The following is a 25,512-nucleotide window of genomic DNA, read 5'->3' on the forward strand; positions in this document are numbered from 1 at the left end:
GTAATATAATGTTCAAAATATATTATATGTATTCAATCTAAACAGGACCATTAATATTTATATTCAAAGCACTCGCATTCAATTAATATATTTTTTTTAAGTACCTTTTTTGTCATATTCTTATACCTTAGACTATAGCAGTATTGGTACCCGGTATTGGGCCTAGAGTGGCAGCCAAGGCTTGGCTGCTAAGCCAAGGCCATAATTATCAATCCGGTAATGGCGCGACGATGGCAGCTAGATTTGGTCCAATACTGGTACCTGGTTTTGGGCAGACAATGGCAGCCAAACCTTGGCTGCCAAGTGGAGGCCATAGTTATCATTCCGTCATTGGCGTGATAATGGCAGCCGAGCTTCGGCAATATTTTTGCCGACTACGGGCCAATGTTGGGCCGTATGTGACGTCGCACTTGGGTTAGGGTACGACGTGTCCGCTTCTGGGGGTACGAAATGAAAAACGTCATTATTGACGCATAATCTACGCGTTCGTAACTTCTTAAATACTTTCCAAGATTTGAAATAGCCATGTTTAAATGCGTTGTTTATTATTTTGTCAGATTTGCTAATTGTATGTTATGGTCATTGAAGTTTAGCAGGTGCGTTGTTCGCACTTTGTAAAATTGACCCATTCGGTATTTCAGATCAGGTGGGTAGATCCAAGATGTTTGCACGCTGAGGGGCAAACAATAATACCAAATACATGGGACTAAACTTTATTTTTATAATAACTTGGAAAATAATTATTTTTCATCATAAGTGTATTCAGACTATTTAACTATTTATTAACTATTTAATTGAATAATAAAATTGATATGTTTTTTTGTAAATGTGAAAAATATTTTTTTCTCAAGTCATAAATTAAATTAAGTTTTATCCTCTGGGATTTGTATTATTGCTTGGCCCACATTGTACAGAAATCTTGCCAGCTGACGTCACAAGTTGAAATACTTAATATTAGAAATCTTAGCGCATATATAACTGGAGGGAACCCGGCACTGGCAGAGTTATTGGCAAAATAAAAGAGACAGGCTATGAGTTAGCGGGATAAGTTATCTCTCTAGCGCAGCGATCTGATTGGCTGTTCACCGCTCCCCTCTAAATGAAGATTAAATAATTTACAAGTATGCGCAAGTAAAGAGCTATGTATGGAGCAAAATTGAAAAGGCCAATTATGTTCATGTGCGAGAGAGATAGCTTATCCCCCAGCCCCAGTCAGTGGTGGCAGAACGCGAATATCTCTGGCATACGCAGTAGTTATTCCTGTGCGAATGCTCGAGATATCCGCGTTTGCTCACAATATAACTTTTTATCTTGAATAATTCGTACCTTAATAAGAATACGTCGTGGAGCATAGGCATGTTAAGATTATTAGAAAAGTAGAGCATATGGATGCTAAATTCCCCACATATGAAGTTGTTCGATATTTAAGATGAAAATAAAAACTATTTGATCAAAATTTCTACTACTAGACATTAATCTAGAAAGTTTGGAATATTTTTTAAACCATTACTTCATTATTGAAGTTAAATATTATGATACCATTTTAACATTATTATGATCTGTAATAATAAATTTAACTTCATTAATTTAAAAAAAAATACTTATTTAAATTAGAATTAAAAATACGAGAACTGAATCTACAATTATTTAGGTGCTATAAAACTATACAATTTAAATAATAATTTATTTTTTGTCAATATGTACATTTTTATTCAATTCTCGTACTGTTTTTTGCCTAATTAATTATTTACATGGAAGTAACAGAACCTCGATTTGAACTTCTCGCCAACAAAATACGCTAAATTTATATTTATAATTCGAGCATTTAACCTTTTTTGGCAATAAATAATGCCTTGAAAAATATAATAAACATTCTAAACATTCATGCGTTAGAAAGAGAGATTCGATAAACTAGATTAGTGGGCATCGGAATCCCACCCCTGGTAATTTCAATTATGCTCATACCTCAAAGCCTAGTTTCACAAATTGGAATCCGCATACCTTTAACTTTTCTAAGAAAAAAGCTGGCAAAATTTCAAAACAGTAACATCTGACCTTTCGCACCCCACCTTGTGGCTATTTCATATCCTACATACTCGGTATGTCGTACCCCAAGTTCGAGAGATATCTGAATCCCTATCGAGGTACAGTGAACGCCGTTATAATTTTACCTGGAACAAAATATACCCCCAAGTTTTTACTGTGCGTTCATGTCAAATTTACAATATTCTGGATTCTAGACAGTATATCGAAGATGTATTCTTCGAACTTCGAACAATAATGATATTCGTTAAAAAAGTTTTTAAAACATAATCACCGAAGCTAAAGTCCACCGGGTTTTGAATTTACCTACTTTATCTGCAATATATCCGCTTTTGTACCGTGAATATTTAAAAAGATTAGTATATTTTGGCGAGGTCACATACGTCTAAAGGTTGAATTTTACCTGTTCACTTCGGAATAATATTAAAATTTAGATTCAAAATCATCTTGTTCTGTCGCAATATAAAATTTATCACAAAATGTACAATAATAGAATATCTGACAACGAATAATGATTCCCAGCTGTAAAAATATTAAGTTAAGATGATAATATATAATTTGATAAAATTGTAAATTTTAAAATTATTTCAACAGGAACGACATGAAATATTCAATATTCGTTGTCAACTATTCTATTATTGCACATTCTGTGATTAATATTACCCTGCGAAAAAAGGGTGATTCATTTACAACAGATCACATACCTTAAAATTAAACAAACTTTAAAAATAATGCGCGCAAGATTTAATTATAAAGGTTAATTATGTGAAACCATTTAAGGGTAGTTACCCTCTTCGATTCTCTCTTTTTATTAAAAATACATAAATACCTTCATCCTCTTTTTTGAACACTACACGTATTTTCCTCGGATTTTTTGCTTGAGTTTAGACATATTTTTCAATTCCATACATAAGTAGGGGGTGGTTTAACCCTATGCAATTTTTTTATTCATGTTGGATGAACTTAGTTTACTTTCTGCGGTATAAAAATTTTTTCCAATTGTCTTTGTGTATGGAAAGTATATTTTATCATAGAAAACAAAAAGTATTTAGGGGTAACTACCCGAATTTCTCTAAAAATTTTTTGTGGAAGTACGTCAACTTTATTTTTTGTGAGTGCAAAATATATTTTTTTAAACATTTTTTTCCTATCAATTTACTAATTTTCAGCGTGTTTGAAAATATGTAGGGGTGGTTTACCTCCGTGTAATTTTGTTACTTATATTGGGTGGAATTTATTTTACTTCCTTCGTTATAAATTATCTTCCTAATTGTCTTTGTGTATGGAAAGCGTTTATTATCATAGAAACAAAATAAAAAAAACTTAGGCCTAGCCACCCCATTACTTAAAAAAAATTGTTTGTTGTCCAAAACCAACTTTACTTTTGTCTCAAGTGCAAAATATATATTTTTTAATTTTTCTCTTATAAATTTGGCATTTTTCGGCACATTCTGAAATATGTAGGAAAGGTTTACCCCCGCGTCATTTTTTATTCTTGTTGGATGGGCTGTATTCTACTTCCTTCGTCATAAAACTAATTTCCAAATTTTTTGTGCATGGAAAGTATATATTATCATAGACACAAAATAAAAAGTTTTAGGAGCGGTCACCCCCTTAAAATTTTTTTCAAATTTTGTTGGCGAAGCACATCAAGTTTATTTTTGTATCAAGTGAAAAATAGATTTTTTTCAAATTTTTTTCTGTGAATTTAAACATTTTTAGCATAACTTTAAATATATGTAGGCTTGGTTTACCTCCTTCAATTTTTTTTCTTTTTTGATAAAATTACGATATTCATCCTTCATTACGAGAAAACTTTGCCAGTAGGTTAACATCGAAATCAATTTGGTTTTTATAAACAAAACTATACAATCGACAGGCACAGTAGATAGTTGTATAATAGTTTTTAAGTAGCCTTTAAAAAGTTTTAAAATAGCTTAAGGATATTATATTAGCAGTTTAAGGTTTGGCACATAGCCATGGGGTGTAGTGTAGATTGCTTCCTCGTGGAATACCCTAATTCGACGAAATAATCTACAAATTCAATGCATCATTTTGTCATAGCATATATATATTGACAGAAACATCACACGAAAAAAAAGAAAAAGTATTTGAATACCTCATCTAATATGGTAAAAATTGAACTAGGATGTTTCCTATTATATTTGCTGCGAATTTACACAGAAAAAACAGAAGATAAACTTTACATCGATTTCCAACGAAAGATTCTCTGCAACAAAAATTAACTTCACAGGATAAACTTGACACAAATATCGGTTAAACTTTCTTTTCTTTTTCCATGACAAACACATGTCTTTTTTTTAAATGCAAAGTTGGCTTAACAAAATTTTATCGCTCTAAAAAATTTTCTGCAACAATTCTTATTCTTAGTTTTTTCTGTGTATTTATTAATTCACAACATAACATACAGAAAAACTGGGGGTTGAGTAATGTTGCAGCTTAAGTAAAAGCTGGAACAACTATCATACAGATAAATATTGAAAAACGATTTTTATTCTTGTTTGAAACCAATTAAATTTAGTAATAGAAATTGTTAACTTTGAAAAAAAATTTAATATCAATGTTGCAAGTGTATGTTCTATAATTTCAAATAGTACCGCGCAACATTAGCTTAAAAACTGTCATATTTTTTGTGTACAACCTTCCTTCAAAGAAGGACTTATTTCTACAAACTTAGTTTCCATATTGAATGTTTTCTAGTATTTAATCCGAATTATAAAGTAAAATATGCAAAATCTTGGAGTTTTAAAAATAACCTTAAATATTCCTAATTCTTTGAAATATTGGGATCCCATAAAATTTTCTAAATATCTTCAAAGAACCTTCAAATTATTGAAAACATGTTTACAAACTTGAAGCTTTAAAATACCCTAAAATATTTCAAATTCTTCAAAATATTTTGATATCCCTCAAAATCTTCTAAATCTCTTAAAAATTTCTTGGAATATTAAAAAATAACATGAAATATTTGAAGTCCTTTAAAATACCTTTAAATTATTGGAATCGATTGAAAAATCTTGAAGTTTCAAAATACCCTCAGTTATTTCTAATACCTCTAAATATTTCGATATCCTTTAACATCTTGTAAACCTGTTTAAAATTTCTTGGAATATTAAAAATAACCATGAAATCTTTTACATCCTTTAAAATACCTTCAAATTTTTGAAATCGATTGACAAATATTGGACTTTTAAAACACCCTCAAATATTTCAAATTCTTTGAAATCTTTTGATATTTCTTAAAATATTTTATATCTCTTTGAAATTTCACGGGATATTTAAACATAGCACAAAATCTTTGAGATAGTTTAAAATCCTTCAATTTACTGAAATAAAATGAGAAATCTTCGGAGTCCTAAAATACCCTCAAATCTTTCAAAATCTTTAAAATATTTTGATACGGCGTCAATTCTCGGAAACATTAATTGGAGGATCACCAAATCCAGGTTTGTTTTTAAAATTTGTTGAAATATTAAAAGATACCATACATTTTTATAAAGTTCCTTCAAATTATTGAAATCAATAAAAATATTACGGACTTTTAAAACACCCAAAAATATTTCAAATTCTTTGAAATCTTTGGATATTTCTTGGAATATTTTCAATATCTTTAAAATTCCTCGGAATATTTCAAAACAAAACAATATTTTTGAAATGCTTTAAAGTCCTTCAATTTACTGAAAAATCTTCGGCGTCTTAAAATACCTTTAAATTTTTTGAATTTTTGGCAATTTCTTAGAATCTTTAGAAGTACAATGAATTCTTCGAAATCTTTTTAAATACCTTTAAATGATTCAAATCGATTGATAAATCTTGGCGTTTTAATGTACCCTCAAATATTTCAAATTCTTCGAAATATTTTGATATCCCTTGTAATCTTTTAGTTTCTTTATTAGATTTTTAGATTTACATAATTTTACTCCAATCGGTTGGGGGCCAAAAAAATACCTGATTGACCGAATATTTTGCTTCTGAACAGAGTGAAAAATTTAATAAGAACAATAATAAATTGTTTAAACAATTTATCAAAACATATTGCAGATGTTGGTTTTTCGATCTTATTTATTCTACAATGTTGACGCTAAGACAGAAAAACACAAACATGTTTTTCACTAAAAAAATGAAAATTTGAATGATCTCGTTTTTAACATGACATTTTTACTCCATAATGGTCTTCAAGTGTAAATGTCACGTCGATAAGCAATAAGAATAAAATGTAACCCGAAGAGGCTCCACGTCGTGGAGCTAAAGCTAGTTTTAAATAAATTTATAGATCAGTAGATCGAAAAACTAACATCTGCAATATATTTACTACACTGATGAGAAAACCGAACATCTAATAATATAATTTATCAAAACATCTAATCATCAGTATAAAGTAGAATTTTATTTTTTAGAAACAATTTTACAATGAAAATGCCACAAACGTATCATAATTAGCGCCAAAAATTCGTAAAGCCCATTTCTTTACTAATAGGGTTTTTTAGACGCCATAAAACATACTTATGGGGGTGATATTTAAAAAGAAATATTTCATTCGTATTCTATAGCTAATTGCAAAAGCAAATTTAGAGCTTCAGCTCGATGCACCTAATATTAATAATTCAGAATAAAATTTATAAAAATGTCTTTTTTATTGGAAATTCATGTTAAACTTCATGGGGCTTGAGCCACCTATAAATATCATCTCTTTCAAAACAAACAAAAATGATTTTTTGTGTAGATTCGAGTAAATTTCTGGGCGATATGTATGAAAATAAAAAGCAAAAATGCTTGGAACACCCTACTGTCTATTTATATAACCTTTTTTCAAATTTACTGAATATTTGCTAATTGAAGTTGTTTCTAAAAAAAGCCGATACTGAAACATTGGTGAATATTCTCCATTACAGCGGTTTCGATTTCAATAAAAATAAAGATACAATTTGTTGAAAGAAATGTATGCTTTTTTGAAAAAGTAAACTTTTCATTCAAATCTAATTGATGTAGAATCAAAAGTGGTTTCAGCTCTTTTCACGTTTGCGGAGAGAATTTTAGATCCTGTTTCAAATTTCCTGAATATTTACTGATTGAATTGGTTATCAAAAGAGACCGGTATTGAAACATTGAAAAATATTTCCCAATACAGCGGTTTCGATTTTATCAAAAACAAACATTCAATTTGTTGAAAGAAATGTATGCTTTTTTCAAAAAGTAAATTTTTCCCTCAAATTTAATTGATGTGGAATCAAAAGTGGTTTCAGCCGAATCCACATTCGAAGGTAGAGGTTTAGATCTGTTCTAATTATTCGGTTCATGAAATGAAGTAGTTTTCGCTTGAAAGATTCCTTAACTGTGATACGGTATGTTAAATTGGATACCCTCAACAGGAAATTGTGGCCCACAGATAACTCACTTTCGACCTCGTTTACCACCCATTGACGAACTTTCTGATAAAGGCTACGACATAAAGTTGTACATATGATGTTTGCAATTTATACGCTGAAACGCTTTTATCGTTCGTTCCTGTTTTTGAATAAATAACATTTTACTAGGGTCAACTTTGCTGAAAAAATATTCTATAAACTTTATTAAGGCCGTAACTACGGGTAACGACATTTTCATATGAATAGACAGATTTTTTTAGCACGTGTAAGCACTTCCTTTTTTGAAAGCTTTTGTCATTATTTTATTACTCTAGTTCGCGTGTAACATTGTTTTACCACAGAAAGTTACTAATAATCAGACAAATAAAAAAGTTCAAAAATTAGATGTGTTTTACTATTTATTATTAGCTTAAATTCTTTTTGGAAAAAGATCTTCTTTCGCTATGCTGGGAATCGAACCACAGAACTCCCGGTTGCCGCTCGGGTGTTTTTCCATTAAGCTACTAGAGAGATAAAGAGAAGAGTCCTTTTTCAGAAATACACACATTATTATGCCAGGTGTTACAAATCAAATTTTTACAAGGAATCTATATTTTCATCTGAGAAAAACAGAATTTCTTAACATCTTAACAGATATGAATTTTTATTCATTTGTTACAATCACCTAAAGTATTAGTTTTCTTTTTTAAGATATAGATGATAATATATTTAGTTACTGGTAAACCACTGCTTCCCATTGTAAAAAATGATCATTTTTGAAAAATATAATTTTCTTATTTTTCTCGAAAATACTAAAAAGTACAAAATAAAATGTTCAGATAAAAGTTAGCACATCATAAAAAGTTCTATAAAAAATATCTTCTGATCTTTTGTTACATCTTTCGTCGTTTACAGGTAAAAAAATTATATAAAAAAATGTCTTGACCTCAGAAATAGCTTAGTCACAAAAAAGAAACATTTATTTCTTGTAAAATTTTTCTAGATTTGTAAACTTTTATTTGAGTATTTTTTCGTACCATCCGTAGCTCCGAGAAATTTGCGAAAATTCTTTATTTCAAAATAATTTTTTTAATGGGAAGCAGCCGTTTGATAAGCATGAAATTCAAGATATGTTTAGTAAATATTACCATGTTTTTCAAAAAAAAAAAACATTTTCAAGTGGAGTTTTTGAGGATATTAACTTTCAAGAGTCTTCAAACTTTTTAATTTTTTTGTAATAAATTTGGAGAATTCCCAAGTAATCTTTAAATAATTGTAAAAAAAACATTTGTGGTCAAACTGTAAAATATTTGCTCTTTTATTTTCACTCTAGAATTATATATCCAACCAAAAAATCATTATAACACCATGGCATAGAAATAGACCATTCTTGAAAATGTTGCCTGATTTTAATTGGAATTGGTCAATACTTCAGTTGAGAAAAAATATGGATTTTTCAAGAGTAAAATAAAGAGTTAATCAAGAGTTAATCAAATTAGAAATGTCCTATTTTGGCCAATAAATCAAAATAATTCTGAATATCAAATTATGTTTCCTGAAAAAAGTGTCTTTAGATTAACGTAGTCGTTACCGTCATTTCTGAAACATTTACAATTTCCTAGCACCAGCAGGAAATGTTTACAAAAATTTTGAATTTCGGGTTTGTAAAAAAATTCTAATTGCCCGATATTGGCCTATAAATTATTCTTGTTCGGAAAATTACTTTTTTCTTTGAATAATGTTTCTTCATCATTAATAAATTCCTACTCCTATTTCTGGAAGGTTCACAACTTTCTAGGACGAAGAGGCAATTTTTTAGGAAATTTTTAATTTCAGAGTAAGAGAAAAGCTCAAATTCTCCTGTATTGAGTGATAAACATGTATGGCCTTGAAGTTAATTTTGTTCTCTTTCTATACGTCTTTCTTAGGATTTTCCTAGTATCTGCTCCCACTTCTGGAAGATTTATAACTTCCTAGCGCCAACAGGGAATCTTTTTAGAAAATTTTTGAATGTTGAAGAAAAGTTGAGATCTTTCTAGGTGAGACTTTAAATCTCTATGGCGTTGGAAATAGGTATTCGTTTTTTTCCTATAATTTTTAAATCAGAGTTTTCTAGCATACAACCACGTCTGGAAGATACAAAGCTTCGTAAAACCAACAAGGAATATTTAAGAAAATTTGTAATTTCGGGAAATTTCCTGTTCCCACTTCTGAAAGACTGGATAACTTCATAGGACCAACAAGAAATATTTTGCATTATTTTGAATTTTGAGGTGACCCAAAAATGATAATTTTTTAACGTTGGCTTCGAAATCATGCTGGCTCGATAAATATTTTTTTCTTCTTCAAAAAGTTTTTCTTTAGATTTGCCAGTTACTACGCCCACTCTAAAATAATGTACAACTTCCCAGGATCAACAGAGAATTTTTGAGAATATTTTGAATTTCTGGGCTACAGCAGAATCCCAATTTTCCTATGTTAGCCTGTCAATCGTTTTGGTTCTTGAACTTAATATTTTTCTTGAAAAAGTTTTTATTCAGATTTACCTAGTTCCAACTTCTACTTTTTAAAAATTTACAACTTGAGAATATTTTGATTTTATGGTGGCAGAAAATTTCTAATTTTCCTATGTTGTCTTGTAAATAATTTTCGTTTGGGAAATTAATTTTTTTCTTTAAAAAGTGTTTCTTTAGATTTACCAAATTCTTAACCATACTTCTAAAAGATTTACAACTTTTTAGGTTCAATAAGGAATGTTTAAAAAAATTAGGAATTTCGGAGCAGCAGCAAAGTTCCCATTTTTATATTTTGGGCGGTCGTTTCGGTTTGGGGAAGTCATTTTTTTCTTTACACAGTTTTTCTTTGCGTATACCTAGTTCCTACTCCATTTTTTTAAAGATTTAAAACTTTATGCGATAAACAGGGAATGTTTGAGAAAAATTTGAATTTCGGGGTGTCAGAAGAATTCCATTGTTGCTATGTTGGCCTATATAACATTTTGTATCGGGAAATTTACTATTCGCAATTCTGGCAGATTAATAACTTCTCGACACTCAGAGGGAATGTTTTAGAATATTTTGAATTTCGGGGAGACAGAAAAATTTCAATTTACCTATGTTGGCTCGTAAATCATGTTGGTTCGGGAAATAAATTTTTTCTACCAAAAGTTCTTTTTGATTTATCTAGTTCCTACTCTCACTTCTTTAAGATTTATAACTTCTTAGGATCAACAGGGAATGCTTTAGAAAAATTTTCATTCCGGGTCGGCAGAGAAATTCCTATTTTCTTATATTGACCTGTAAATCATTCTGGTCCAGGAAACTATTTTTTAGCCATATGGACAGTTCTTTAGATTTCAACATCCTGCGATCAACATGAACTGTTTAAGAACATTTTTTATTTGGAGGCGGCAGAAAAATTCCAATTATCTTATGTTGCCCTATAAATCATTCTGTTTCGCGAAATTTCCTACTCCCACTTTCAGAAGACTTCTGACTTCCTAAGAAGAACAAGGAATGTTTTAGAACACTTTGAATTTCGGGGTGGCAGAAAAATTAAAATTATCTCATGTTGACCCGTAAATCATTCTGGCCCGGAAAAATATTTTTTTATTTTTATGGACGGTTTTTTTGGATTCCAACATTATGCGATCAACAGGAAATGTTTTTGAAACTCTTGAATAATTATGAACATAAAAATAAATGAAATAAATAACACAGCCACAAAAAAAAAGTGTGCGGATCTGGTAACAAGACACGCATATTCCTATAGATTTTGGGGCGCTGAATGCAAATTCGGTATCAAAGATCACCCATCACGTCATGGTTGAGCCATAACCTCAAAAAATGACGAAAAATCATGCACTGAGGCAAATAAATTTCAAAATAATGCCAGTGATGCAAATTTTCACTTCAAAAACATGTCGACAACTGTGAAGGATCAACCCTTGTCTGATATCAACTTATTTAACATAACTTTACCCAACAGAACCTCACCTCATCTAACCTGAATTAACAGAAATTTATTGAACTACACGTAAAGCTCTGGAAGCATATTTTCCAAGTAGCAACTTTGTGCTACATCAAATGGTTCAACTCGAGACTAACCTAGAAATAAATCTAACATAGCCTAACTTAACCTCACGAAACACAATTAAACTGATTGTGTTGTCCCCGTGTGTTTGCGGTACCGTTTCATTCAGCTTCGGCTTAACCTACATAGAGGTTTAACCTATCCTAACCTAAAAAAACCTGACCTAACCTAACCTAACTTAACTTCATGTAACACAATTGAATTCATTGTGTTGTCCCGTTGTGTTTGCGGTATCGTTTCATTCAGCTTCGGATTAACCTACATAGAGGTTTAACCTATCCTAACCTAACAAAACCTGACCTAACCTAACCTAGCCGAGTGAAATTCAACCACACGTGTAGCTATGTAAGCGTACGGTTCTCAGTCTTAAATATGTGCTATATTTAATAGGTTAACTCGATCTTAACCTGCAAATGAATCTAACTTAACAGAACCTAACGAAATTTTGCTTAACGCAACACAACTCAGCCAATGTGGATCCGTTGCCCATCGTCACCACGTGGAGGTGCCCTGGTTACAGACACAGGCGAATAATGCTAGCAACAAGCGGTTACGAAACTACACACATTTACTGCTTTTAATGTCAAAATATGAAAGTGCGCAAGAACAGGGTTGCCAGCGTAATCGATTAGGTTAGGTCAGGTTTTGTTAGGTTAGGATAGGTTAAACCTCTATGTAGGTTAAGCCGAAGCTGAATGAAACGGTACCGCAAACACAACGGGACAACACAATCAGTTTAATTGTGTTTCGTGAGGTAAGGTTAGGTTAGGTTAGGCTAGGTTAGATTTATTTCTAAGTTAGGCTCGAGTTGACCCATTCGATGTAGCACACATTTGCTACTGGGAAAATATGCTTCCAGAGCTTTACGTGTAGTTCAATAAATTTCTGTTAAATCAGGTTAGGTGAGGTCAGGTTCTGTGGGGTAAAGTTCTGTTAAATAAGTTGATATCAGGCAAGGGTTGATCCTTTACAGTTGCCGACATGTTTTTGAAGTGAAAATTTGCATCACTGGCATTATTTTGATATTTATTTGCCTCAGTGCATGATTTTTCGTCATTTTTTGAGGTTATGGCTCAACCATGACGTGATGGGTGATTTTTGATACCGAATTTGAATTCAGCGCCCCAAAATCCATAGGAATACGTGTGTCTTGTTACCAGATCCGCACACTTTTTTTTGTTTGGCTTTGTAATTAATATAAAAAGGGATAAAAAGAAAAATGTATCCACCATCTCTAAAGGAAATATTTTTATCGAAATTTTTCTAAGAAATCTATAATTAACAATTAGTAAAACAAAAGCATTGAAAACTAGAAGAAACAAACCCTTTTTCATACGGAATGGACGGAAGGAGATTAGGAAGCCAACGTACTTTATTATTCTAGAGTTATCGCTTTGATTGATTATTTATTATTTTTACTTTGATTACATTTTTATCATTGTTATTATTACATTATTTTATCATCGTGCGATTCAATTGTTTATTAAATTTACTCAATTTGCTTGTATGTTTTCTATAGAAATTTAAAAAGTAAAGAGGAAATTCAATTCTTTGACGTTTTTCAGTGCCGGATCACATAAGGCCACGAGTGCACAGTTTACCGGAAAAGGCATATAATCCAAGAGCAGGGGATGATTTGTATAGACTGAGAGCATTCAGCATCACGCACAAGGGAGTCGTAAATCGTGGAGATTCCATCATTTCCAGACGTAGTAGGAGCAACACTTCCGTTAATAGTAGTCGGTAAGTAAAGAATTTCAATTTTAATTCCTTAGAGAAATATAGGCTAATAATGAAAAATTTTTCAATTAATTATTTATTATTAAACTGATTACAGCTTTTATTACAATTTTTTTATAAACTATTTTACAATATTTTTGATCTGGTCAACATTGAATAATCACCAGGCGTGTTTAGGTGAAGCTTTATTTAAATTTGGGAAAATTAGGAGTGTTCCATATATTGTTTTATTTTAATTGATCACTTTCTGAATCAAAAAATTGAAATGTTAATTGTTCAGCGTTCCAAACTTTTAGCTTAATAACATAAGTAAAATACAATTAAATTGGAATGGTGATATTTAACAAATATTTTAATTAAAGTAAACTAATAACAATTTTTGAGTTTCAAAATGGCAGTCAAGTTATAATAATAATTTATATTTTAAATGCGTTCAGATTTTTAACTTTTTACAATAATTATAATAATAATAATGAAAAATGGTTTGAAAATTTTAAAAAACATTTTCTATGAATTCATAATAATTATGTTAAATTATTTTTAAATAATTTTGTGATAGAAAATTAAGAGTTGCGAAAATTCTAACTTAAACTCAACTTTTTTGGAATTTTTAAACCTTATTTTTTTATTTTCATTTTACCAAAAATATATGTGTACTTTATTGAAAAAGAGAAAAAGATTTCGACAAGCTACATTTGACGAAATCATTTTCCGAATTAGAAAATGTTGACATTTCTGAGAAGAACTCATCGCTGGTTAAAGCAGCCTAAAGATAGGGAAGTAAAATTTACCCCCAGTGAAACTTGATGCTGTATGCATAGATTGGATTTCTGTAAGTTATATAATGGCCGCAGGTCGGCCAAGGCCTGTAAATCAGAGAAAATTCCGGGAATTTTTTTTCGACAAAGGAAGTCAGAGAGTTTTGAAAAAAGGGAAAGTCAGACAGTCACTTTTCTTCACTTTTTAGTAACTTTTTTAAAATAAAAAAATAAGTTTAATAAATTTGTTACCAATAAATCAAAACAGAGAACCCAAGGGTTAGCCACAATTGAATTCAGATCTATACCTCCTTTTGATTTTTTTTCTTTATTTCAATGGGTAGTGTTTAAAAAACCAAGAAATTTTAAAGAGCTTAACAATTTTTCAAGCAGTTTCAAAAGATGTTAAAATATTCTAAATATTTTATTATGTTATTTCAGAAGATTACAAATGATTTTTAATAGATTTTCAGAATGTGAAGGTATTTCAATAGTTTAAAAAAGTCTTGGGATATTGTTAAGGCTTCCAAGGATTTTTAAAGAGCTTAAACAATTTTCTAGGGGTTTCAAACAAAATTTCAAGGACTTAAAACATTTTAAGGTATTTTTAAAATTTCTAAGGAATTTTCAAGATTTTAGAATATTTTTAAAAATGTCAGGGAATTTTGAGGAGCTTAACGAATTTTCAAGAGGTTTCAAAAGATTTTAAAAGATTTTAAATATGGTATGGTATTTTAAAAGCTTCCAATGCATTTTGAATATATTTTGGTATATAAAAGGGAATTCAAGGATTGAGAAAAGCTTAGAGTATTTTTAAGCCTTTCAAGGAATTTTAAAGAGCTTAAAAACATGTTCAGTTTAAAAAGATTTCAAAGGATTACAAATACTGTACTGTATTTTTAAATATTTAAAGGAATTTTAAGTAGATTTGTCATATATTTAAGGGACTTCAAGGATTTTAAAGATTTTATGATATTTTAAAGTATTCCAGGGAATTTTAAGGAGCCTAATGAATTTTCAAGAGGCTTCAAAAGATTTTAAAATATTTGAAATACTTTAGCTTATTTTAAAAGACTCCAAATAATTTATAATAGATTTTAATAATCTAAATGTATTAATGAATTAAAAAAAACTTTAGAATATTTTCAAGGCTTCCTAGGAATTTTAAAAAGCTCAACAATTTTCAAGAGTTTGCAAAGAAGTTGAAGGATTTAAAATATTTTGAAGTATTTTAAAAGCTTTCAATGATTTTTTTTAAGATTTCAATATATTAAAGGGATTTCAAGGTTTTTACAGATTTTAGGGTATTTAAAAAAATTCCAAGGAACTTTCCAGCGCTTCTAAAAGTATTGAGGAATTTTTAATAGATTTTAATCAATTGAAAGCATTCCAAAGGATTTAATAAATTTTAGGGTATTTTAGGACTTACAAGGAATTTTTAAAGCATAAAAAAATTAAAGGAATTTGGAAGAATTCAAAAGAGATTAACATTTTTTAAATTAATTTTGAAATATTTGAATTAAATATTCTAGGCTACTATGAAAGATTCCAAGGAATTTTTAATAAATCCAAATAATTCCAGGAGAATCAAAGGGATTTTAATGATTTTAGAATATTTTTGAAACTTCGAAGAAGTTTTCAAGAGTTTGGAATAATTTAGAGGGCTTTCAAAAGATTCAAAAATTTATAACCAAAATACATCAATTTTTTCAAGGGATAAATGGCATTCTCAACGAAAAATGCAATAGTTGATATTTAAAATAAAAGTGATTTTAATTTTACATTACAAAAGAGTTGAACTCAAACAAAAAAGCAAACCTTCTGCAAATTTTTTTTGTTTTCAACCAAATATAATTATTTTATAAAAAGAGTGTTGAAATTTGAACGAAATAATTCAAGTTTAAACTAAATAATAAAATTTTTAACCAAAAAAGATGAAGAAGCTGCAACTGAAATAGTTAAATTTTCAGTTTACAAAAATTAATTAAAAAAAAAGAATATCCAACTCTAAAATTAATTTTTTTTCTGAAACAGCTTCTGTAGTTTTAGAAAATTTTTAATTACGGGGTCATTCATTTTTTTCTTTCATCAAGTATTTCTTTAGAATTACCTAGTTCCGTCTAACATTTCTGGAAGATTGATAACTTCCTGCCTTTCTTTACTTTAGTGAACATGAATTTCCATAAAAAAAATTGAAGCAACAATGAAAGAATGAAATTTCCAACGAAAGAAAATGAATTCTCAAAGAGAAATATAATAGTTAAAATGTCAACTAAAACCTATTTTATATTTAAATTAAAAATAATGCAATTAAAAAAAAAGAAGAATTATTAACAAAATAGTTACATTTTCAAACGAATAAAATTATTTTCTAACGAAATTCTTGAAGATTGAGTAAAATAATTAAATATAAAACCAAGTAATACAAATTTTGAACGAAAAAGATTAATTATAACCAAAAGTAATTGGATTTTTAACAAAAGAGATGAGTTTTCAACTGAACTGGAGAATCTTCAACTGGAATAGTTAAATTTTCAGTTCAAAAAATAATTTTCAACTTAAAAGAATTTATATGCATGGTTGAAATTAATTTTTTGTTACAAATATTTATTTAGATTTACTCAGTTCCAAATCCCACTTCTGGAAGATTTACAACTACCTGAATTTTGTGAATTTTGTGAATGAAGTACTAAAGAATATTTTTAATTTACCTAAAAAATTAACGATCCTAATACTTATACTTCCTGTTTTTGAAAAAACGTTACTTATTACCAATTTTTTACTTATTTACAATGGTAACTTGGTTACAAAAAAAACACTAGTTACTCCCCATCACTGACTAATGCATTCATTATGAGGTTGTTATTCAAATGTTGCGTAAGGGGATTTGAAACTGATTTACATTATAGCTTTGACAAACAGAATAATTAATACGAAAATATTACATAATCGGTTGATATGGGTTTGACATAATTTAGAGATCGTCCATAAACTACGATACCAGTTTGAGGGGTGAGCGGGTCGCTTTGAAATCTAGGGTTGGAAACGAAGAGAGGGTGAGGGGGGATCAGGGAAAATAACATCAAAAATTGAGATAGAATTTTGTTTGGGTGAAAATACTACTATTTGCTTAAAAATATAATTATTTTATTGAATATGTATAATAATAATGTATAATAAAAATATAAAAATAATTACTTTGTCAAAAATAAATTTGTTTGGCTAAAGATTCATCCTATTTGTTAAAAATTCGTCTTTTTTGCTAGGCACTTAATTTTTCATTCTTTTCGGTTGAAAATTAAAATATTCACCAGAAAATTATTATTTTTGTTTGGCTAAGGATTCAATTATTGTGTTGAAAATTCGTATCTTTTGCTTGAAGAATTAACTACCTGGTTTAAATATTAACTAATTTTTGAAACAATTACATAACAATTGATGCAATATTATAATTGAAATATTAAAAATTTAACTGCTTTGAGAAAAATCCGATGATTTGATTTAAAAATTGATCAATTCGAAAGAAAATTAAACTACTAGCTTGACAGTTCTCTTTTCTGATGAAAATTATTTTTTTTCTTGCTTTAAATTAGACAATTTGGTGAAAAATTTATTTTCTCCTGTTTAATTCAACAGTTTGAAATCTTGCTTCTTTAAATCTTTAAAGTAAAAATTTTTGACTATTCCATTTTTGGTAAAAATATTCTTTTCTAGTTGAAAATTCAACTACTTGGTATGAAATTCATCTTTCTCGTTTGGAAACTCATCTTTATTTATCAGAATTTGACTGCTTTGATAAAAATTTGCCTTTTGTTAAAAAATTCATCACTTATGGTAGAGAAGTAATCTTTTTGGTTTTAAAATTAAATTTCGTTCTTAAAGATTCAACTTTTCGGGATGGAAATTCAAGTGTAATAATGTTCAAAATTGTACTCTAAACACATATTCTTTTTTATATGAAAATTCAAAGGGATTGTTAAAATTTCATTCTTTTGAATTGCAAAATTCACATTTTATGGATAAAAGTAATCTTTTTTGGTTGAAAAGTTATCCTCTTTCTTTGAAACTTTAAGGGTTCGGCTGCAAATTTATCCCTTTTTGTAGATGATTTCATTATTTTGTTAAAAATACGCATTCTTTAGTTTAATTCAACATCTTGAAAATTCATTTTTTTAAATTGATTTTTAAACTAAATCTGTTGACTGTTACTTTCGATTAAAAAAATTATTTCTAGTTGAAAATTTAACTATGTGGTCTAAAAGTCATGTTTATCGAATTCAAATATATCTACATATGTACATAGCCATGTAATAATTCGATGGAAATAGTCCTTGTTAACTTTATGAAGTGAAGTAGGTCAAGTCAATGAAACAAGAACTGTTTGCTTATGATATAATTGTCAAATTAGTAAAAGTTAAAATAGCTAAAAAATAAGAAGTTAAAAAGATATGTTGGCTTCCATGTTGGCTTCCATGTTGGCCTTATAAGAATGTTATATTAACAATAAATATTGGTGGGCTATCACATTATTCTTTCGTAGGTCGCCATGACGAAGTTATGGTTATGGAAGTCATGGTAATATAACCTAAAATTATTCATGAAGAATCCAAAGATTGGGAATTTAATAATTTTGAATGATAACATCTGAATCATTATGACACTCTAAAAAATCTTATGAGATGTTGAATAAAAAATAACCATTTTCGGCCAATATACCAACGTAACGTAATGTCAAATTTTACCAAATTGTAAATCTTGTTTAAAATCGAATGATTTTGGTATTAAAATACTTTCAAGTGGAATATACTAACATAACCTAGAGTTGTTCAAAATTGTAAATATTCTTTCAAATGTAATAATTTTGTATGAAAAATATGAATCATTTTTTCGACGAAAAATGCTAACCTGACATAACCTAAAATTGTTAAAAACGTATAAACCCTTAAAATCTGATAAAACTTTGATTATAAAACTTTAAACGGTAGAAAAATCTAGCAAAAACAAAAAACGCAATTTGTTGCAAAATTTTTATTTCCGGCACTGATAATTTGTGATAAAAATACCCATATCCAGTGTAAAACGCTAACATAACCTAAAAATGTCGAAAATGGGAAATCTTGATGAATATTTTTGTTTAAAAAAGCCAATTTTTAGTGAAAATTCTAATATAAACTAAGATTGTTAAAACAAGTAACTCTTCTTTGAAATATATATTTTTTCACTTAAAAATACCAGTTGTCGACGAAAATACTAACATAATCCAAAATTTTTTTATTATTGATGTAGGGTTTTTGATCAGGAAAATTAATTAATGGTTTAAGATGTTAATTTTGTTTGTCTACTTCGTCATAATCAATATTATTAAAATATTGATTAATTTCTATGATTGTGAAAAAACGCTCTCTAGCTCCGCTGGGATACGAGCCCAGGTCCTTCAGATTGCCGGCCTAATGCTCTACCAACTGAGCTACGAAGAGACGAGAACACTTTCCTCATAATATTCTTACAAGGAGAGTGTCAACGTCAGTCCTTATACTTGTAAGATTTTTCTTTCTAAACATGAAATTCATATTTTTTATTTTATTATATTTAAAATTAATCAATATTCTAATAATATTGATGATGACCAAGTAGACAAACAAAATTAACATCTTAAACTATTAATTTATTTTTCCTGGTCAAAAAACCTACATCGTCTCTCCGTAGTTCAGTTGGTAGAGCATCAGACCGCCAATCTGAAGGACCTGGGCTCTCATATCCCAGCGGAGCTAGAGAGCGTTTTTTTCAAAATATTAAAAATTAATCAATTTTTTAATAATATTCATTATGGCCAAGTAGACAAACAAAATTTACATCTTAAAATAATAATCCAAAATTGTTAAAAGATTCTTAATCTTGTTTAGGTTATGATGATTTTTGTTCTAAAATACTAATTTTTTTCGTGAAAAGCTAACTTTATTTAAAATCGTTTGAAAATTATGAACCTTTCAAATCTAACAACTTTTGCTTAAGAAACGTTTGCAAAAGCGAAAAACGTAATTTGTTAAAAAATGATTTAAAAGTATCCAATAATATGTGTTTAAAAATACCTATTATCGATTTAATAATCGAACATAACCTACATTTTTCAATTTTGCGTTAAAATATAATATTTTAAAAAATGACGAAAAATGCGATTTTTTTCATTTACATCCAAAGTTAAAAAAAAAGTTTTTCGCTTTTTAGCTGTGGGCGATCTTTTTAGTGAACTAATGAAACCTGCACATGTTTTTAAATTTCAAACAAAATTTGTTTTCTATTTTTTCCGGATCCTGAAACATGAGCCATTTATACTCTTTTTAGTACACTAAAGTGCATCTTGCACATGATGTACGTGTTTCTTCAGTTTATTAAAAAGACCATTACAAAATAAAAAGTTTCCAACTTTAAGTAAAAATTAATGAAAATTCCGAATAGTGAGAAATTCTTTGGTTTTTTTAAAGTTTGTTATTATGACACAAAGAAACCTTCCAGTGCGATTACCATGAGATCAATGTTTGCAAGGCTAGTTGTAAAACCATGACTGAAGGCATTCGGTTTTTAAGTCCACCTTGTGAACACTGAGCTCCAAGTGAGGACCTGTTTAACCCTCTGAGTGATGTACGATATTGCATTCGAAATTCGTATTTTATGAGAATATAGGGCCGTCTGAAAAGTGAACCGTGATGTTTATAATATATTTGGTCATAAAACATACGACTGACGTGGCAGTCATGTGCTTGACTATAATTGGTAGTCTTATATGGCGCCAAATTTGAAAATAATTCGGTCCGAATCGAGTATTATGACCAATAATATTACAGTAGGCTCTGTAACGCTAACTTTTCAGGCGGTGTCACATACTCATGGCACGGTAATTGAAAATAAATATATTTAATAAATAAGTACAAGTATTTTAAAATAATAAATTTTTCTTATATACATTGAAGTAAGATTTATGGGTACGAAAACTCAAATGTGTTAAAAAGAGTAATTTAGAGTGGAATATAAGCCAATAGCAATGCTAGCATCTCAGAAATGTAATTAAGAATACCTCATCGATTTATATTTGCAAGAAACCTTCATAATATTTCATGGCGTTGTGTACAAGGTTGTGGTTGCACCTGAGAGATAGAGGAAAGAAAAATGCAAAAGAAAATTCAAAAATCTGAAAAGGAAGAAAACGAAAGCAAAAATAGGGAAAAAAGAGAAATATTTATAACTAAATGTTCGAAGGACATGAAATATTCTTTTTTATGGTAACACAGTCTTGCATTTTTCCCAGATTGGAAAATAGTTTTTAGAGGTAACGAAAGAGATTGAATGTGAAAAAGCAGTTTGATCAGCTATTTAATTTTATGTTCTATAATTTTAATTTGTATTATACCCAATTCATCATTATTTAAAATTTTCTTATTTTTTCACATTTAAAAAACTTCCTAAGGGGTCAGTAATTGTAAACTGAGGTTTAGATTTAGCATTCAAATTCCACTCAATTAATTTTTGGTTTCAATTATATAAATTATGTAAAATACCTTTTGTCTAGGTTACTGAAAAATCTGATTTTCAAAATAATTTAAATTTATTATTCTCAGAACGAAAAATGACTAATATAATTTGAACAATGTTTTTTAAATTAAAATAACTCCAAAGAAATTGATGAAATTTAAAAGAAGGGGATTCAAGGGCATTAAACCGAATTTGATGAAATTCTCAGGAATTCGAGATGGGTTTAAAATAATTGAGGATGAGTTAAAAAAGACTTAAAAATACAATAACAAAAAACATTCAATTTGAAAGAATTCAAGTAAATTGAAATAAAGAAAATTAATCTATTTTGTTTGAACATTAAAATATTTTGTTGAAAATTTTCTTTCTTTTTTATTCTACATTAATTTTTTTCAACTGAAAATTAAAGTATTACAATTTGGGTAGAAAATTGAACTTTTAGTTAAAAAATTTGAATTTTGCTTAGAAATTTTATTTTTATTTGAGAATTCAACTAGTTTCTTGAAAATTCATCTTTAAGGCCATGTGATGAGTGGGTCACGTGACCAGATTCCTACCTTACCGCCACTTTTTTTATTTCTTTATTTATTTTATTTGTCTGGTCCTAAATTTGTATAATTATGAAAAAGCTTTTTGTTGTAAGATTTTATTTGCTTTTTTATAATTATTAAAGTTTAGGACCAGACCCACCTTTCTTAGGGCTTCTTATTTATTATCCCAAATTTTTAACTCGATGTGGCGCTTCGTGTGAAGCGTTCACGTGAACGTTATCTGTTCACGTGACCCACTCGTCACATGGCCCTAAGCCTTGGTTTAAGATAATCCTTTCATTTAAAATTCATCACTTTAGTTGAAAATTGAACTACTTTATCAATGATTGGATTTTTCCTGTTAAAACTTACCTTTTTGACTAAAGATTTAAGTATTTATTTGTAAATTAACTTTTTTGTCGACAATTCATAATTTCTGGGTGAAAATTTCATTAATTTGTTCAAAATATTTTGTTTTCTTGTTAAATATTAATTCTTCTTTAAGAAAAATTAATTCTTTCAGGTTAAAAATTTAACTTTTTTGTTCAGATGCAGTTTTTTTTTGTTACAAATGAATGTTCTTAATGAAAATAATTGAACTATTCCACTTTGGGTAGAAAATCTAGCATTTTAGTAAAAAATTTAACAAGCTGATCGTCAATTTATTTTGAGTGTTTGAAATTCGTCTCTTTGGTTGAAAATTTAAATACTTTATTAAATACTATGGTTTTTTTATTAAAAATTACTTTTTTAACTGAAATTAAAGTATTTGGTTTAAAACTAGTTTTTTTTTTAATTCATCAGGTCGGTTTGAAAATGTGACTATTTTCTCAAACAATCACTTCTTTGTGAAATATTAAATTTTTTTTAACTGAAAACTTTAATATTCCATTTGGGGTTTAAAAATTTTTTGCTAAAAAATTTAACAACTTCGTTGAAATTTGAACTCTTTTTTGAAAATTTACATTTTTTAGTTAAAGATTTATTATTTTAGTTTAAAATTCATCTCTTCGGTTGACAGGTTAACTATTTTCTTGAAAGTTCGTTATTTCTATAGAAAATTAATTTTTTAACTGAATTATTAATCATTCCTGTTAAAGGTACATTTATTGAAAATTCATTTTTTGGGGGGAAACTTAATGTTTTTGGTTCAAAATGAAACTATTTTTGGTTGAAAGTTAATCATTCTTTATTAAATGTTTGTTTTTGGTTGAAAATGGCACTATTTTAATAAAAAATTCAAGTATTTTGGTGAAAATTAACTTTTTTGATGAAAAGTCGTATTTGCGGGTTAAAAATTTATCTTCTTCATATAAAAATTCAATTATTTTTAGTCAAAATGCAACTGTTGATTGAAAATTCGCTTTTTTTGTCCGGGAATACATTTTTTTTATCTAATATTTTTAAACATTTGATTCTTGGTAAAAAATGCAACTGTTTTTATTGCAAATTCGTCTTTTTCAGTTAAAAACTTATTTAGTATGTTGAACAGTAGTCCTTTTTGTGAAAAATTCTATTTTTGGTTGAAAATTCACCTTCTTGCTAAGACATTTATGTACTTTTTTTTGAAAATTACATGTTTTTATTAAAAATTAATTTTTAAACTTAAAATTTAAGTATAACAGTTGAAGATTTATCATTCCAATTGAAGATTAATCTTTTTAGGGGAAATTTGATTTCTTTGATTACCAATTTTATTATTTAGTTGAAAATTTCATAATTTAATTAAAAATTCAAGTTTTTAGCTTTAAAATTCATCATTCAATTCTGTGGACTTTGAACTAGGTAAATCTGAAGTAACACTTTTAGAAAGAAGATAATTAATTTCAGACCAATAGAAATTTATAACCCAATATAGGAAAACTAGATTTTTTCTCATGATATTCAACGGTTTGAATCCTGCGCTTTACTGTGATTGAAAATTCGTTTTTAATTGCAAAAGCAGTTATTCTAATGTATACTATTCATACCTGCTCTAAATTCTCTAACCTTGATAAGGGTGCTGTATAAATACAGAAACGTTGGCAAATATGTTCTTTTATTGTGATTTGATAATAACAATAATGATGATAATAATAATAATAATAATAATAATTATCGGTAATAATATAATCGATGAATCAGTTGGTTAGATGCTCGGACTTCACCTCCGAGGTCCGGGGTTCGATCCCTGAGCCGGTACATCTGGAAATTTTTCTATGTACCTTTACCGAGGTTCTGGTGGTTCGGAACCCACCTTAAGCTGTAAGTCCCCCCATCGTTTACGTGACTGAAACCCAGTCCGTCAATGATGGGGTAAACCCCCCAGGCATTGTCCAATATGTTGGGGCACACTGCTCTCATCCGATCACTTGAATACATTATAAAAATGCGTTTGTGACTGATGACATATACCGGGAAAGCCCCGTGTGAAATAATCAAAAATAAAATCCAACTCTAACCAAAAATGCCTTCGACATGTTGGGCAGTAACAATCTTAAGCCTGTGACAAAAATTAATTGTTTAAAAGAACTAATTTTTTAAAATAATAATAATAAAATACTAAAAAATACTAAAATACTAAACAGCATGTCTCATGGGTTCAGAATTCATGATAATGAGGATGGTCATCAAGTGACCCGTCTTCTTTACATGGATGACCTGAAGTTGTACGCTAGTTCAGCCCAGAAACTGCAGCAAGTGATTGACGTCACAAAGCAGTTTTCCAATGATATCCACATGGAGTTCGGACTAGATAAATGTAGAACGCATTTAACCCTTAAACGGCCAAAACGCCACTACCGGTACACTGCTTTTCAACGGCCAATAACTAAGACTATTCGACACTAGAAAAAATTGAGACACATATATTTTTATTGCTTAAGATCTCCTCTTTCCGACGGTGCCAATGAAATTCCTCAAAAAATTTTCTTATTATCCCAAAATGCAGTTTAAACAAAAAAAACGTGATTTTTCGTGCCTATTTTTTTTGTGAACCATTTTCTAAAGCTTTTCGAGTCTGTAATTAACCTGGAATCTCACTAACGGGTGGAATTAATGTCTAAACTTTGAGAATCCATGGTTCAAAGATCGATTTTTCGTTTCAGTATTTTCAAAATGGCGTCTTAATGGCAAAATTTTTGTGAAAACATTCATGAATTTTTTTACAATAAACGATGCGCTTTTCGGAAAAATCATGAAGAATAAAAAGTTCTTGTCATCAGCCAAGGAATACGCCTGAATCTTTTCGAAGCGTTTTGAGCAAAATTTTGGATTTTGCATATGAACAATTTTTGCAAAATTCAAATTTTTGCTCAAAACGCTTCGGAAAAATTCAGGAGTATTTCTCGGCTGATTACAAGAACTTTTTATTCGAGACAAATTTTCCGAAAAGCGCATAGTTTTTCAATAAAAATTTTTCATAGTTCTAAGCATCGTGTAAGAGTAAAATGATTCACGAATATCTATCGTCCGTCT

At 28.9% G+C, this 25,512-nt stretch overlaps 1 protein-coding gene across 1 annotated transcript in view; it reads left to right on the forward strand.

Annotated features, from left to right (window-relative positions):
• Positions 1–25,512, forward strand: part of LOC117178488 — a 257,943-nt gene that overhangs the window by 66,040 nt on the left and 166,391 nt on the right. The window contains exon 3 of the mRNA XM_033369914.1: positions 13,067–13,244. Within this exon, the coding sequence (XP_033225805.1) occupies positions 13,067–13,244 (178 nt within the window). The remainder of the gene's footprint in view (positions 1–13,066; positions 13,245–25,512) is intronic.

Source organism: Belonocnema kinseyi, chromosome 8 (genome assembly GCF_010883055.1).
Source record: "Belonocnema kinseyi isolate 2016_QV_RU_SX_M_011 chromosome 8, B_treatae_v1, whole genome shotgun sequence".
NCBI lineage: Eukaryota > Metazoa > Arthropoda > Insecta > Hymenoptera > Cynipidae > Belonocnema > Belonocnema kinseyi.